Raw genomic sequence first — 16,550 nt, forward strand, 5'->3', positions numbered from 1 at the left:
CCACTCACACAGACAGCATCGTGAAGAAGGCGCAGCAGCGCCTCTTCAACCTCAGGAGGCTGAAGAAATTCGGCTTGTCACCAAAAGCACTCACAAACTTCTACAGATGCACAATCGAGAGCATCCTGGCGGGCTGTATCACCGCCTGGTATGGCAACTGCACCACCCTCAACCGTAAGGCTCTCCAGAGGGTAGTGAGGTCTGCACAACGCATCACCGGGGGCAAACTACCTGCCCTCCAGGACACCTACACCACCCGATGTCACAGGAAGGCCATAAAGATCATCAAGGACATCAACCACCCGAGCCACTGCTTGTTCACCCCGCTATCATCCAGAAGGCGAGGTCAGTACAGGTGCATCAAAGCTGGGACCGAGAGACTGAAAAACAGCTTCTATCTCAAGGCCATCAGACTGTTAAACAGCCACCACTAACACTGAGTGGCTGCTGCCAACACACTGACACTGACTCAACTCCAGCCACTTTAATAATGGGAATTGATGGGAAATGATGTAAATATATCACTAGCCACTTTAAACAATGCTACCTTATATAAATGTTACTTACCCTACATTATTCATCTCATATGCATACGTATATACTGTACTCTATATCATCGACGGTATCCTTATGTAATACATGTATCACTAGCCACTTTATACTATACTATGCCACTTTGTTTACATACTCATCTCATTTGTACATACTGTACCCGATACCATCTACTGTATCTTGCCTATGCTGCTCTGTACCATCACTCATTCATATATCCTTATGTACATATTCTTTATCCCCTTACACTGTGTACAAGACAGTAGTTTTGGAATTGTTAGTTAGATTACTTGTTATTACTGCATTGTCGGAACTAGAAGCACAAGCATTTCGCTACACTCGCATTAACATCTGCTAACCATGTGTATGTGACAAATAAAATTTGATTTGATTTGATTTGATTTTCAGGTTCCAACTGTGGTTTTAACTGGGTTCCAACTGGGGTTTTAACTAGGTTCCAACTGGGGTTTTAACTAGGTTCCAACTGGGGTTTTAACTAGGTTCCAACTGGGGTTTTAACTGGGTTCCAACTGGGGTTCCTACTGGGTTCCAACTGGGGTTTTAACTAGGTTCCAACTGTGGTTCCTACTGGGTTCCAACTGTGGTTTTAACTAGGTTCCAACTGTGGTTCCTACTGGGTTCCAACTGGGGTTTTAACTGGGTTCCAACTGTGGTTTTAACTAGGTTCCAACTGGGGTTTTAACTAGGTTCCAACTGGGGTTTTAACTAGGTTCCAACTGGGGTTTTAACTAGGTTCCAACTGTGGTTTTAACTGGGTTCCAACTGGGGTTTTAACTAGGTTCCAACTGGGGTTTTAACTAGGTTCCAACTGGGGTTTTAACTAGGTTCCAACTGGGGTTTTAACTAGGTTCCAACTGGGGTTTTAACTGGGTTCCAACTGGGGTTTTAACTAGGTTCCAACTGGGGTTCCAACTGTGGTTTTAACTAGGTTCCAACTGTGGTTTTAACTAGGTTCCAACTGGGGTTTTAACTAGGTTCCAACTGGGGTTTTAACTAGGTTCCAACTGGGGTTTTAACTGGGTTCCAACTGGGGTTTTAACTAGGTTCCAACTGTGGTTTTAACTAGGTTCCAACTGGGGTTTTAACTAGGTTCCAACTGGGGTTCCTACTGGGTTCCAACTGGGGTTTTAACTAGGTTCCAACTGTGGTTTTAACTAGGTTCCAACTGTGGTTTTAACTAGGTTCCAACTGGGGTTTTAACTAGGTTCCAACTGGGGTTTTAACTAGGTTCCAACTGGGGTTTTAACTAGGTTCCAACTGGGGTTTTAACTAGGTTCCAACTGTGGTTTTAACTAGGTTCCAACTGTGGTTTTAACTAGGTTCCAACTGTGGTTTTAACTAGGTTCCAACTGGGGTTTTAACTAGGTTCCAACTGTGGTTTTAACTAGGTTCCAACTGTGGTTTTAACTGGGTTCCAACTGGGGTTTTAACTAGGTTCCAACTGGGGTTCCAACTGTGGTTTTAACTAGGTTCCAACTGTGGTTCCTACTGGGTTCCAACTGGGGTTTTAACTGGGTTCCAACTGTGGTTTTAACTGGGTTCCAACTGGGGTTTTAACTGGGTTCCAACTGGGGTTTTAACTGGGTTCCAACTGTGGTTTTAACTGGGTTCCAACTGGGGTTTTAACTAGGTTCCAACTGGGGTTTTAACTAGGTTCAAACTGGGGTTTTAACTAGGTTCCAACTGGGGTTTTAACTAGGTTCCAACTGGGGTTTTAACTGGGTTCCAACTGGGGTTCCTACTGGGTTCCAACTGGGGTTTTAACTAGGTTCCAACTGTGGTTCCTACTGGGTTCCAACTGTGGTTTTAACTAGGTTCCAACTGTGGTTCCTACTGGGTTCCAACTGGGGTTTTAACTGGGTTCCAACTGTGGTTTTAACTAGGTTCCAACTGGGGTTTTAACTAGGTTCCAACTGGGGTTTTAACTAGGTTCCAACTGGGGTTTTAACTAGGTTCCAACTGGGGTTTTAACTAGGTTCCAACTGTGGTTCCTACTGGGTTCCAACTGTGGTTTTAACTAGGTTCCAACTGTGGTTCCTACTGGGTTCCAACTGGGGTTTTAACTGGGTTCCAACTGTGGTTTTAACTAGGTTCCAACTGGGGTTTTAACTAGGTTCCAACTGGGGTTTTAACTAGGTTCCAACTGTGGTTTTAACTAGGTTCCAACTGTGGTTTTAACTGGGTTCTAACTGGGGTTTTAACTAGGTTCCAACTGGGGTTTTAACTAGGTTTCAACTGGGGTTTTAACTAGGTTCCAACTGGGGTTTTAACTAGGTTCCAACTGGGGTTTTAACTGGGTTCCAACTGGGGTTTTAACTAGGTTCCAACTGGGGTTCCAACTGTGGTTTTAACTAGGTTCCAACTGTGGTTTTAACTAGGTTCCAACTGGGGTTTTAACTAGGTTCCAACTGGGGTTTTAACTAGGTTCCAACTGGGGTTTTAACTGGGTTCCAACTGGGGTTTTAACTAGGTTCCAACTGTGGTTTTAACTAGGTTCCAACTGTGGTTTTAACTAGGTTCCAACTGGGGTTTTAACTAGGTTCCAACTGGGGTTCCTACTGGGTTCCAACTGGGGTTTTAACTAGGTTCCAACTGTGGTTTTAACTAGGTTCCAACTGTGGTTTTAACTAGGTTCCAACTGGGGTTTTAACTAGGTTCCAACTGTGGTTTTAACTAGGTTCCAACTGTGGTTTTAACTAGGTTCCAACTGTGGTTTTAACTAGGTTCCAACTGGGGTTTTAACTAGGTTCCAACTGTGGTTTTAACTAGGTTCCAACTGTGGTTTTAACTGGGTTCCAACTGGGGTTTTAACTAGGTTCCAACTGGGGTTCCAACTGTGGTTTTAACTAGGTTCCAACTGGGGTTTTAACTAGGTTCCAACTGGGGTTTTAACTAGGTTCCAACTGGGGTTCCTACTGGGTTCCAACTGGGTTCCAACTGGGGTTCTAAGAACTGTTTCCCTCTCTGTGTGCTGTAGATGTAAATCCTGTCAGAGCAAAATTCATGCAGTACTTACACCATAATTCATTGGGCAGTGACCATTGTTTTGTTATTTTGGTTCTGTACTCTAGCACTTTGAGTGTGAAAGGATACAATGACAATGAGGGTGAAGTGCAGACTGTCAGCTTTAATTTGAGGGTATTTTCATACATATCGAATGAACCGTTTAGAAATTATAGAAGCTTTTGTACATAGTCCCTCCCCATTTTCGGGCATCAAAAAACATTGGACAGTTTAACATAATGTAGAATAAAGTAATCATTGTTAATATTTGGTCGCATATCCTTGGCATGCTGGGTATCTTCCCTGGTGATGCTCTGCCAGGCATGTACTGCAGCCATCTTCAGTTCCTGCTTGTTTCAGGGACTTATTGCCTTCAGTCTCCTCTTCAGCATGTAAAAAGCATGTTCAGTTGGATTCAGATCCGGTGATTGACTCGGCCAGTCAAGGATGTTCCACTTTTTGGCCATCAAAAACCCCTTTGTTGCTCTAGCAGTATGTTTAGGGTCATTGTCTTGTTGCATGATGAAGTGCCGTCCAATGAGTTTATCTGAGCAGATAAAATATTTCTGTAGACTTCAGAATTCATTGTTTTACTTCTGTCTACAGTCACATGATCTATGAAGACAAGTGAGCCTGTTCCACTGGCAGCCATTCAGGCCCAAGCCATAACACCCCCTCCACCATGTTTCACGGATGAGGTGGTATGCTTTGGATCATGGGAATGTCTTTTTTTCCTCCACACTTTCCTCTTTCCATCACTCTGGTACATGTTAATCTTTGTCTCATCTGTCCACAATACTTTTTTCCCCAGAACTCTTGGGGCTCTTTCAGGTGCTTTTTTAGCAAACTGTAATCTGGCCTTTCTGTTCTTCAGGCTTATCTGTAGTTTGCATCTTGTAGTGTACCCTCTGTAGTCCTGCTGGTGTAGTCTTCTACGCATGGTAGACTTTGATACATCTACACCTGCATCCAGGAGACTGTTTTTGATCTTTTGGGCTGTTGTCAGGGGGGGTTCTTCACCATAGAGAGTATTCTCCGGTCATCCACTACAGTGGTCTTCCTCAGTCTACTGGGTCTTTTGACATAATTGAGTTCACCAGTTGTTTTCTTGTTAATGATGAACCAAACTGTTGACTCAGGCATGCCCAGGGTTTTTGCAATGTTCCTGATTGATTGATTTTCATTTCTGAGCTTTATGACGGCCAGCTTCATTTGCATCGACACTGCTGTCTTCCTCATGTTGTCACACCCCAACAACAACCTCCAAAGGCAATAGCAAAGTCTAGAATCAATACTATTCATTAACAGCTCTCCTGCATTCAGTAACGACACAAATGAATACACCTGCCTAACGACACACTTCTAAGAAGCCAATTCAACAAATACTTGTAGAACCTTAAAATGGGGAGACCATGTACAAAAGGTGCTGTAATTTCTAATCGGTTCATCCAATATGTATGAAAATACCCTCAAATTAAAGCTGACAGTCTGCACTTCACCCTCATTGTCATTATATTCTTTCAAACTCAAAGTGCTAGAGTACAGAACCAAAATAACAAAAAAAAGGGTCACTGTCCAATGAATTATGGTGCTCACTGTGTGTATACAACCCACTCACCCTGCAGATGTACTGGTTGCGCTCCCCAGGGGAGAAGGTTTGAGACCTCATGATCATACTGTTCCGTACGAAGCCTCTCTGAGCGCTGCGTGGTCCTGGTCCCAGGCTGGGTCTGTCTTTAGGCCTCACCGCCACACCACACATCTCTGTGTTCGTCTCCGCATCCACCTGGAGAAGGTTGTATATTACAGCTACAGAGATGTGGGTTCACCAAATAAAAGTGGACTTTTTGAAGTGTGTGTGTGTGTGTGTCTAGATCTAACGGCTCTGGGTTCCACATTAAACACACCTCTTTGAGGCCAGATTTCTTCATTCAGCCGGATGAGTGTGTGTGTGTGTGTGTGTGTGTGTGTGTGTGTGTGTGTGTGTGTGTGTGTGTGCGCGTGCGTGCGTGCGTGCGTGCGTGTGTGTGTGTGTCAGAGCACACGTGGCTTACCAGCGTTGGTCCTTTATTTGCCTGAGGGCGTCTCTCTTTACATCTCCTCTCCTCCTCTTCCTTCTCCTCCTCTTCCTCTCTGGCTGGCTCTTCTCGACACTTCTCCTCCCTCTCCTCCCCTCCGTACGCCGGCCCAGAGCCAGCAAACCTCTTCTCTGCCTTGACAGAATCCTTCCTCTCCTCCTCCCCCTCTTCTTCCTCCTCAAGTCCGAGGACCAGTTGAGGGCTGTCCTCTCCCAGCATGCTCAGCCTGTCATGAGGGGAGAGGTCAGGGGTCAGCCATATTGTTACATGCAATACAACCTGCCTGGCTGGTATATTTGAGTCAAATGTTGATGTAGCCATGTTGTACGTCTTGAAAGTAAGACGGACATGTGTTTTTACGAGAGGAAAATGTCCCCCTAAGGTGTTTTTTAAAAAAGTATTTGAAATGTTTAATTGAATATTAAAACATACAATCTACCTGCAGTGAAGCCACTCAACATTTACATTACATTCAGTCATCTAACCGTCTCCCATCCAGAGTGACCCACAGGAGCCACCAGGACCAAGCGCCCTGCCCAAGGTCACGTCGACAGACCTCCCACCAAGTCAAAAGGTGTTTGTAATGGTTATAAAGTGTCATCTGTGAGGGAGCTGTCAGTACAAATTGTTCTCTGTCCATCCCCAGGTGGCCCTGTCTCTCCAACTGTGATATGTGTGTGTACTGAAACTAATAGTGTTTGTAATGGTAGTAAAAAGAGTAGGCTGTGAGGGACAGTGGGTCAGTACCATTGGTGTCCGTCCATGTCCAGCTGGCTCGCTCTCTCCTTCTCCTCCAAGGCCAGTTCCTGTTCCACAGCCTCCAACTCGCTGGAGGTCCTCTGCAGCAGGGCCGACACCGCATCCTGACAACATACACACAACACAATATTGGAACGAGGCGCCACTTCAGCCTGGGGTTCGATCCCAGCCTGGGGTTCGGCCGGCTGTCTCACAGGAGCCCCATAGGGCGGCGCACAATTTGCCTCAGCGGCCCGGCGGTGTTTGGCCCGGGGGGCTTTCCTTGGCTCATCGCACTCTAGCGACTCCTTGTAGCGTGCCAGGCGCCTGCAAGCTGAGTTCAGTCGTCAGTTGAACGGTGTTTCCTCCAACACACTGGTGCGGCTGCCTTCCGGGTTAAGCGAACAGTGTGTTGAGAAGCAGCGCGGCCTGGAAGGTCCTGTTTCGGAGGACACATGACTCGACCTTCGCCTCTCCCGAGCCCGTTGGGGAGATGCAGCAATGAGACCAGATCGTAACTACCAATTGGATATCATGAAATTAGGGAGAAAGGGGGGTCAAATTACAACAACAACTTTCCATTTGACTTTCGTGTGCTGCCATCTGAGGCCGATACAGCTTGGCCTCCACTAGTCATTTCCCCTTCAGTAGAATAGAATGCATATTCTGTATAACATAACCTGCATGCAGCAGTGAATTTGAACTGATTTCCAATCAGAGTGAAGTGGGCATATCCAGAAACATGTAGACTGAGGCAGGCAGTGTCAAGTGGTCTGAAGTGGTGGAGGAGGACTCACCATGTCCACGGGCCCTGCAGGGTGCTGCTCTGGCCCAGGGCCGGGTCTCTCCTGGCTGGCCTCTTCTATCTCTCTGGTCCTCTCACTGGTCAACAGGTTGTACCACACACGGGTCATATCCCCACTCACTGGAAGCTCTCCCAGACTCACATGGGCTCCAGCCTAGCGAGAGAGAGAGAGAGAGAGAGAGAGGGTCAGGAGAAAGATAATGACAAATAGTGACAGAGTGTGCGCGAGAAAGTGTCTGTCAGTTCGTCTGCCCATCTTTGGTCACATTCTTGACCCTGTCCCAGTCGTAATGGGTGACGTTGTTATAAGCAAGCAATATGTTGTTGTGTGGTAATTCTACAGTGGAGGTGTAGTGTCAGCTCTGTATTTAGTTAACTGAGTGTTGGTAGGTGCTCAAAGCTTGTTGGTAAGTGTGTTTGTGCTGTGCGTTGTGTACGTACCAGGCAGTCCTCGGTGCGTCCGGGACCCACGGTGCAGGCGTCGACGCGGAGCGTCTTGTGCCGGAGGACGCCGTGCGGCGCGGCCGCCCTGAACACCTCGTTGAACGTCACGCTGTCGGGCAGCGCCACGGGCACCACACGGGTCCTGAACAGACTGCTGATGTCACTGGAAGATGGGAGGAGCGCCACCCGGATGTATCTTTTGGGGGGGGGAGCAGGAGGGAGAGAGAAAAGAGAGTTATACAAAAAACTTTCAAAAGAAAACGAGACATTTTCACAAGCAACTTTGAGTAATAGAAGAAGACATTTCAATGTTGTTGAGGTCATGTCGTCCAGTAACAACATAATATTCTTAAACTCAGAGAGTTAATGTGGAGACAGAGGCAGTAGGTTGGAAAAGTGAACGTGGCCTGGGGACTGTTGGGATAAAGGCTGGTTACCTCTGGTGTGTTGTGTTATTGAGATGTGTGCTCTTCCCTTTCTGTCTGCTGTTCTGTAGCTTCCGGCCAGAGCGCCTCGAGCATCTTTGAGGATTTCTCTCTCTGCTCCAGTTAACATTGACTCAAACACTTCCCGGGAAAAAAACCCTCTCTGCTCTCTGCAAGACTCCTTTCCTCTCACCCGCAAACGAACCCCCACGCAGCAGACTCATCTGCATATGCATATTTCACAAACTACAAAGGAGCCCAAATTTTCACTCAAATGAATACGATGAAGGAAGTTTGGTTGAAGAAAAAAAAAAGAAAAAAAAAAACGGAGTTAAAATGCCTAGATACCACCTGCTAAGTTGTATCATATTTTGGGGGGAGATATTCCAGCTGAATGTTGTGCGAGGGATTCAAAGGCGTTTCCCCGCTGTTCGATTGGACACGAATGCCTTTTCAAGCCTGGGAACATGAGAGGGTGGATTAACTTCATTTTTCATTTTTGTCGGCCATAAAAGAAACAGAAAAGGGGGCTGCTGGCGGGAGAGAAAGCCGCGAGGGGTCTCGATAAATAATAACATGACAGAGCCCACTCACCCCTGCAGAGAGTAGACAAGACACACCTGTGTGATGTAAGGGCAAGTGTGTGTGTGTGTCTCAAGCTTTATTAGTCGTGTGTACAGGATACACATGGTATACACCAGCGCTATTCAGCTCTTACCCTGCGAGGTCCGAAACCTGATGGTTTTCTGTTCTACCAGATAATTAATTGCGTCCACCTGGTGTCCCAGGTCTTAATCAGTCCCTGATTAGAGGGGAACAATGAAAAATGCAGTGGAACTGGCTTCGAGGTCCAATGAAATGCTAACTTGCAGGTTCCTTCTGGACAATGCAACAACAATAAGAAATAATACAAGATAAGAATAGGAACATAAGGTCAAAGGCTCAGTAGAATATAATAGACATTTTTGCATCAGTATAATACGGGAAGGCACAATTTATTGTCCGATATTTACACGTGTTTAGGGGAAGGGGGGGAGGTCAGTCTGGTTGCTTCAGTCTGGTTTTAGACCCCATCAAAGCACTGAGACTGCACTTGTGAAGGTGGTAAATGACCTTTTAATGGCATCAGACCGAGGCTCTGCATCTGTCCTCGTGCTCCTAGACCTTAGTGCTGCTTTTGATACCATCGATCACCACATCCTTTTGGAGAGATTGGAAACCCAAATTGGTCTACACGGACAAGTTCTGGCCTGGTTTAGATCTTATCTGTCGGAAAGATATCAGTTTGTCTCTGTGAATGGTTTGTCCTCTGTCAAATCAACTGTAAACTTTGGTGTTCCTCAAGGTTCCGTTTTAGGATCACTTTTGTTTTCACTATATATTTTTACCTCTTGGGGATGTCATTCGAAAACATAATGTTAACTTTCACTGCTATGCGGATGACACACAGCTGTACATTTCAATGAAACATGGTGAAGCCCCAAAATTGCCCTCGCTAGAAGCATGTGTTTCAGACATAAGGAAGTGGATGGCTGCAAACTTTCTACCTTTAAACTCGGACAAAACAGAGATGCTTGTTCTAGGTCCCAAGAAATAAAGAGATCTTCTGTTGAATCTGACAATTAATCTTAATGGTTGTACAGTCGTCTCAAATAAAACTGTGAAGGACCTCGGCGTTACTCTGGACCCTGATCTCTCTTTTGAAGAACATATCAAGACCATTTCAAGGACAGCTTTTTTCCATCTACGTAACATTGCAAAAATCAGAAACTTTCTGTCCAAAAATTATGCAGAAAAATGTATCCATGCTTTTGTCACTTCTAGGTTAGACTACTGCAATGCTCTACTTTCCGGCTACCCGGATAAAACACTAAATAAACTTCAGTTAGTGCTAAATACGGCTGCGAGAATCCTGACTAGAACCAAAGAAATTTGATCATATTACTCCAGTGCTAACCTGACACTGGCTTCCTGTCAAGGCAAGCGCTGATTTCAAGGTTTTACTGCTAACCTACAAAGCATTACATCGGCTTGCTCCTACCTATCTCTCTGATTTGGTCCTGCCGTACATACCTACACGTACGCTACGGTCACAAGACGCAGGCCTCCTAATTGTCCCTAGAATCTCTAAGCAAACAGCTGGAGGCAGGGCTTTCTCCTATAGAGCTCCATTTTTATGGAATAGTCTGCCTACCCATGTAAGAGACGCAAACTCGGTCTCAACCTTTAAGTCTTTACTGAAGACTAATCTCTTCAGTGGGTCATTTGATTGAGTGTAGTCTGGCCCAGGAGTGGGAAGGTGAACGGAAAGGCTCTGGAGCAACGAACCGCCCTTGCTGTCTCTGCCTGGCCGGTTCCCCTCTTTCCATTGGGATTCTCTGCCTCTAACCCTATTACAGGGGCTGAGTCACTGGCTTACTGGGGCTCTTTCATACCGTCCCTAGGAGGGGTGCGTCACTTGAATGGGTCGAGTCACTGATGTGATCTTCCTGTCTGGGTTGGCGCCCCCCCTGGGTTGTGCTGTGGCGGAGATCTTTGTGGGCTATACTCTGCCTTGTCTCAGGATGGTAAGTTGGTGGTTGAAGATATCCCTCTAGTGGTGTGGGGGCTGTGCTTTGGCAAAGTGGGTGGGGTTATATCCTTCCTGTTTGGCCCTGTCCGGGGGTGTCCTCGGATGGGGCCACAGTGTCTCCTGACCCCTCCTGTCTCAGCCTCCAGTATTTATGCTGCAGTAGTTTATGTGTCGGGGGGCTAGGGTCAGTTTGTTATATCTGGAGTACTTCTCCTGTCCTATTCGGTGTCCTCTGTGAATTTAAGTGTGCTCTCTCTAATTCTCTCTCTTTCTTTCTCTCTCTCGGAGGACCTGAGCCCTAGGACCATGCCTCAGGACTACCTGACATGATGACTCCTTGCTGTCCCCAGTCCACCTGGCCGTGCTGCTGCTCCAGTTTCAACTGTTCTGCCTTATTATTATTGGACCATGCTGGTCATTTATGAACATTTGAACATCTTGGCCATGTTCTGTTATAATCTCCACCCGGCACAGCCAGAAGAGGACTGGCCACCCCACATAGCCTGGTTCCTCTCTAGGTTTCTTCCTAGGTTTTGGCCTTTCTAGCCACCATGCTTCTACACCTGCATTGCTTGCTGTTTGGGGTTTTAGGCTGGGTTTCTGTACAGCACTTTGAGATATCAGCTGATAAATTTGATTTGATTTGGGGGGGGGGGGGCAAGTGTTTAAATTGTGCGGTATTTAGCAATCATAATAGGAGTCTGGTAGCAGCAGATCTGTGTGTGGATGTGTGTGTGTGTAGATGTGTGTATGGGTGTGAATGTGTGTCAAGGTACAAAGAATCAGAGCAGGTGGTCAGTCCAGTTCAAGTGTTCAGCAGTATGATGGTTGGTAGATAGAAACTGTCTCTGAGCCTGTTGGTATCAGACCTCATGCTCCGATACCGTCTGCCCGACGGTGAGTGAACAGCTTGTGGCCGGGTTGTGTGGGGTCCTTGATGATGCTGCGGGCCATCCTCAGGCACCGTTTCCAGTAGATGTCCTAGATGGGTGAAAGCACGGTCCCAGTGTACCGGGCCATCTGCACCACCCGCTGGAGGATGGAGCAATTCCCGTACCAGGCTGTGATGCAACCGGTCAGGACGCTCTCGACAGTGGTAGTATTTGGGTGCAGCGTGTGTGTGTGTGTGTAAGAGAGAGAGTTTGTGTTTCACAGAGAGGTGTGTGTGTGTGTGTGTGAGATAGAGTTGTGTTTCACAGAAAGGTGTGTGTGTGTGAGTGAGAGAGTTTGTGTTTCACAGAGAGGTGTGTGTGTGAGAGAGAGTTTGTGTTTCACAGAGGTGTGTGTGTGTGTGTGTGAGATAGAGTTGTGTTTCACAGAAAGGTGTGTGTGTGTGAGTGAGAGAGTTTGTGTTTCACAGAGAGGTGTGTGTGTGAGAGAGAGTTTGTGTGTGTGTGTGTGTGTGTGTGTGAGTGAGAGAGAGAGAGAGAAAGTTTGTGTTTCACAGAGAGGTGTGTGTGAGAGAGAGTTTGTGTTTCACAGAGAGGTGTGTGTGTGTGAGAGAGAGTTGTGTTTCACAGAGAGGTGTGTGTGTGTGTGTGAGAGAGTTTGTGTTTCGCAGAGAGGTGTGTGTGTGTGAGAGAGAGTTTGTGTTTCACAGAGGTGTGTGTGTGTGTATGTTGTTGTGTATGTGAGAGAGAGTGTGTTTCACAGAGGTGTGTGTGTGTATGTGTGTGTGTGTGAGAAAGTTTGTGTTTCACAGAGGTATGTGTGAGAAAGAGAGTTTGTGTTTCACAGAGAGGTGTGTGTGAGAAAGAGAGCTTGTGTTTCACAGAGAGGTGTGTGTGTGTGAGAGAGAGTTGTGTTTCACAGAGAGGTGTGTGTGTGTGTGTGTGAGAGAGTTTGTGTTTCGCAGAGAGGTGTGTGTGTGTGAGAGAGAGTTTGTGTTTCACAGAGGTGTGTGTGTGTGTATGTTGTTGTGTATGTGAGAGAGAGTGTGTTTCACAGAGGTGTGTGTGTGTATGTGTGTGTGTGTGAGAAAGTTTGTGTTTCACAGAGGTATGTGTGAGAAAGAGAGTTTGTGTTTCACAGAGAGGTGTGTGTGAGAAAGAGAGCTTGTGTTTCACAGAGGTGTGTGTGTATGTTGTTGTGTATGTGAGAGAGAGTGTGTTTCACAGAGGTGTGTGTGTGTATGTGTGTGTGTGTGTGTGTGTGAGAAAGTTTGTGTTTCACAGAGGTGTGTGTGAGAAAGAGAGTTTGTGTTTCACAGAGGTGTGTGTGTGTGTATGTTGTTGTGTATGTGAGAGAGAGTGTGTTTCACAGAGGTGTGTGTGTGTATATGTGTGTGTGTGTGAGAAAGTGGCACTCTCAAAGTCCACGTGATCTGTAACACGCTGCGATGCTGTCTGTGTCAACTCAACACTGACAGGCTGAGCACAGCGGCACTCTCAAAGTCCACGTGGTCTGTAACACGCTGCGATGCTGTCTGTGTCAACTCAACACTGACAGGCTGAGCACAGCGGCACTCTCAAAGTCCACGTGATCTGTAACACGCTGCGATGCTGTCTGTGTCAGCGCAACACTGACAGAGTTTAGTTAGTACACACACACATGTATGAATGAATGAAAGGAAAGATGGAATGAATGAGTGACTGGACGAATGAATGGGTGAATACTCACACTCTGGTAGTGGAGGGGACTGACAGGGCAGCAGGGTTTTGCAGCTGCATGATCACCATGACAAAACTGGAGTTGGCAGCATCATACCTGTAAACAACAACACTATCTTTAATTTGTCCGACAGCAGGGTAGGATGGAGTTATAGACATTGCGTAGCTTAATGTGTGTGTGTGTGTTTGTATTCTTACTTCAGGCCTATCTGAACCTGGGCAGACTCAGGTAGGACAGGCTCATCCTCCAGATACACCACCGGTTCATCAGACTCCATTGACCTACTGACATACACAGCAGGTTTTTCATTATTACCAATCAAAAAGAACGTCTGGAATATAAAACAGAGAACGGAGGTGGAGCAGAGGAGAGAGACAGGAGAGAGCAGAGGAGAGGAAGGACACAGGAAGGACACAGGAGAGACAGGAGGGAGCAGAGGAGAGGAAGGACACAGGAAAGACAGGAGGGAGCAGAGGAGAGAGACAAGAGGGAGCAGAGGAGACAGACAGGAGGGAGCAGAGGAGAGGAGGGACACAGGAAGGACACAGGAGAGAGACAGGAGGGAGCAGAGGAGAGAGACAAGAGGGAGCAGAGGAGAGAGACAAGAGGGAGCAGAGGAAGGACACAGGAGAGACAGGAGGGAGCAGAGGAGACCGACAGGAGGGAGCAGAGGAGAGGAGCGAGACAAGAGGGAGCAAAGGAGAGGAAGGACACAGGAGAGAGACAGGAGGGAGCAGAGGAGAGAGACAAGAGGGAGCAGAGGAGAGGAGGGAGCAGAGGAGAGGAAGGACACAAGAAGGACACAGGAGAGACAGGAGGGAGCAGAGGAGAGAAACCGGAGGGAGCAGAGGAGAGAGACAGGAGGGAGCAGAGGAGAGGAGGGAGCAGAGGAGAGGAAGCACACAGGAAGGACACAAGAGAGACAGGAGGGAGCAGAGAGGAGCAGATGAGAGAGACAGGAGAGAGCAGAGGAGAGAGACAAGAGGGAGCAGAGGAGAGAGACAAGAGGGTGCAGAGGAGAGGAAGCACACAGGAAGGACACAGGAGAGACAGGAGGGAGCAGAGGAGGGAGACAGGAGGGAGCAGAGAGGAGCAGAGGAGAGAGACAGGAGAGAGCAGAGGAGAGAGACACGAGGGAGCATAGGAGAGAGACAAGAGGGAGCAGAGGAGGGAGCAGAGGAGAGGAGAGAGACAGGAGGGAGCAGAGCAGAGGAGGGAGCAGAGGAGAAGAGAGAGACAGGAGGGAGCAGAGGAGAGGAACGAGCAGAGAAGAGGAGGGAGACAGGAGGGAGCAGAGGAGAGGAGAGAGACAGGAGGGAGCAGAGAAGAGGAGACAGGAGAGAGCAGAGAAGAGGAGACAGGAGAGAGACAGGAGGGAGCAGAGGAGAGAGACAGGAGGGAGCAAATCAAATCAAATGTTATTTGTCACATACACATGGTTAGCAGATGTTAATGCGAGTGTAGCGAAATGCTTGTGCTTCTAGTTCCGACAATGCAGTAATAACCAACAAGTAATCTAACTAACAATTCCAAAACTACTGTCTTATACACACAAGTGTAAGGGGATAAAGAATATGTACATAAAGATATATGAATGAGTGATGGTACAGAGCGGCATAGGCAAGATACAGTAGATGGTATCGAGTACAGTATATACATATGAGATGAGTATGTAAACAAAGTGGCATAGTTAAAGTGGCTAGTGATACATGTATTACATAAAGATGCAGTAGATGATATAGAGTACAGTATATACGTATACATATGATATGAATAATGTAAGGTATGTAAACATTATATTAGGTAGCATTGTTTAAAGTGGCTAGTGATATATTTTACATAATTTCCCATCAATTCCCATTATTAAAGTGGCTGGAGTTGAGTCAGTGTGTTGGCAGCAGCCACTCAATGTTAGTGGTGGCTGTTTAACAGTCTGATGGTCTTGAGATAGAAGCTGTTTTTCAGTCTCTCGGTCCCAGCTTTGATGCACCTGCACTGACCTCGCCTTCTGGATGATAGCGGGGTGAACAGGCAGTGGCTCGGGTGGTTGTTGTCCTTGATGATCTTAATGGCCTTCCTGTAACATCGGGTGGTGTAGGTGTCCTGGAGGGTAGGTAGTTTGCCCCCGGTGATGCGTTGTGCAGACCTCACTACCCTCTGGAGAGCCTTACGGTTGTGGGCGGAGCAGTTGCCGTACCAGGCGGTGATACAGCCCGCCAGGATGCTCTCGATTGTGCATCTGTAGAAGTTTGTGAGTGCTTTTGGTGACAAGCCAAATTTCTTCAGCCTCCAGAGGTTGAAGAGGCGCTGCTGCGCCTTCTTCACGATGCTGTCTGTGTGGGTGGACCAATTCAGTTTGTCTGTGATGTGTACGCCGAGGAACTTAAAACTTGCTACCCTCTCCACTACTGTTCCATCAATGTGGATAGGGGGGTGTTCCCTCTGCTGTCAATCATCTCCTTAGTTTTGTTGACATTGAGTGTGAGGTTATTTTCCTGACACCACACTCCGAGGGCCCTCACCTCCTCCCTGTAGGTCGTCTCGTCGTTGTTGGTAATCAAGCCTACCACTGTTGTGTCGTCCGCAAACTTGATGATTGAGTTGGAGGCGTGCGTGGCCACGCAGTCGTGGGTGAACAGGGAGTACAGGAGATGGCTCAGAACGCACCCTTGTTGGGCCCCAGTGTTCAGGATCAGCGGGGTGGAGATGTTGTTGCCTACCCTCACCACCTGGGGGCGGCCCGTCAGGAAGTCCAGTACCCAGTTGCACAGGGCGGGGTCGAGACCCAGGGTCTCGAGCTTGATGACGAGCTTGGAGGGTACTATGGTGTTAAATGCCGAGCTGTAGTCGATGAACAGCATTCTCACATAGGTATGAGGGGAGAGAGACAGGAGGGAGCAGAGGAGAGGAGAGAGACAGGAGGGAGCAGAGGAGAGAGCGAGAGAGAGAGTGGAAAAGGTGTCCTTGGCTCATCGTCTAATTAAATCAAATCAAGGGGAGAGCAAGGGAGGACAGGAGGAGAAGAGGGTATGAAAAAAAAGAGCAAGCAGAGACAGAGAGCAAGTGACAGAGAGGAAAAAAGAGAGAAAAGGGGAGCGAGGGAAGGAGGGAAAAAGCTAGCTGAGAGAGACAGTCCACACCACACTGGTTGAAGGGATCAGCATCAAAGCACCCCTTTAGGGGGCAAGAGATGAAAGAGTTTGACCATAGGAGCATTTTTTGTGTGGAAAAACAGACATCAATGAGGCCATTCTAATCACGAACAGCCAAACTGGGCAACAGAGCCCATGCACTCTAATTAG

The 16,550-nt window shown here is 47.3% G+C and overlaps 1 protein-coding gene across 2 annotated transcripts in view; it reads right to left on the minus strand.

The window, feature by feature from the left end:
- The window catches only part of LOC110534480 (protein WWC2), a 60,513-nt gene that overhangs the window by 9,303 nt on the left and 34,660 nt on the right, over window positions 1-16,550 (minus strand). The window contains exons 14-20 of one of the 2 annotated variants that reach the window (XM_090187564.1): window positions 13,446-13,529; window positions 13,258-13,344; window positions 7,639-7,837; window positions 7,190-7,351; window positions 6,402-6,517; window positions 5,631-5,880; window positions 5,195-5,362 (exon numbers count right to left, since the gene is read on the minus strand). In XM_090187564.1, the coding sequence (XP_090043690.1) occupies window positions 5,195-5,362; window positions 5,631-5,880; window positions 6,402-6,517; window positions 7,190-7,351; window positions 7,639-7,837; window positions 13,258-13,344; window positions 13,446-13,529 (1,066 nt within the window). Of the gene's footprint in view, window positions 1-5,194; window positions 5,363-5,630; window positions 5,881-6,401; window positions 6,518-7,189; window positions 7,352-7,638; window positions 7,838-13,257; window positions 13,345-13,445; window positions 13,533-16,550 lie in introns of both variants that reach the window. The other variant, XM_036933604.2, reaches the window with a different exon arrangement.

Source organism: Oncorhynchus mykiss, chromosome 10, assembly GCF_057628025.1.
Source record: "Oncorhynchus mykiss isolate SJ-2025 chromosome 10, ASM5762802v1, whole genome shotgun sequence".
Taxonomy (NCBI): domain Eukaryota; kingdom Metazoa; phylum Chordata; class Actinopteri; order Salmoniformes; family Salmonidae; genus Oncorhynchus; species Oncorhynchus mykiss.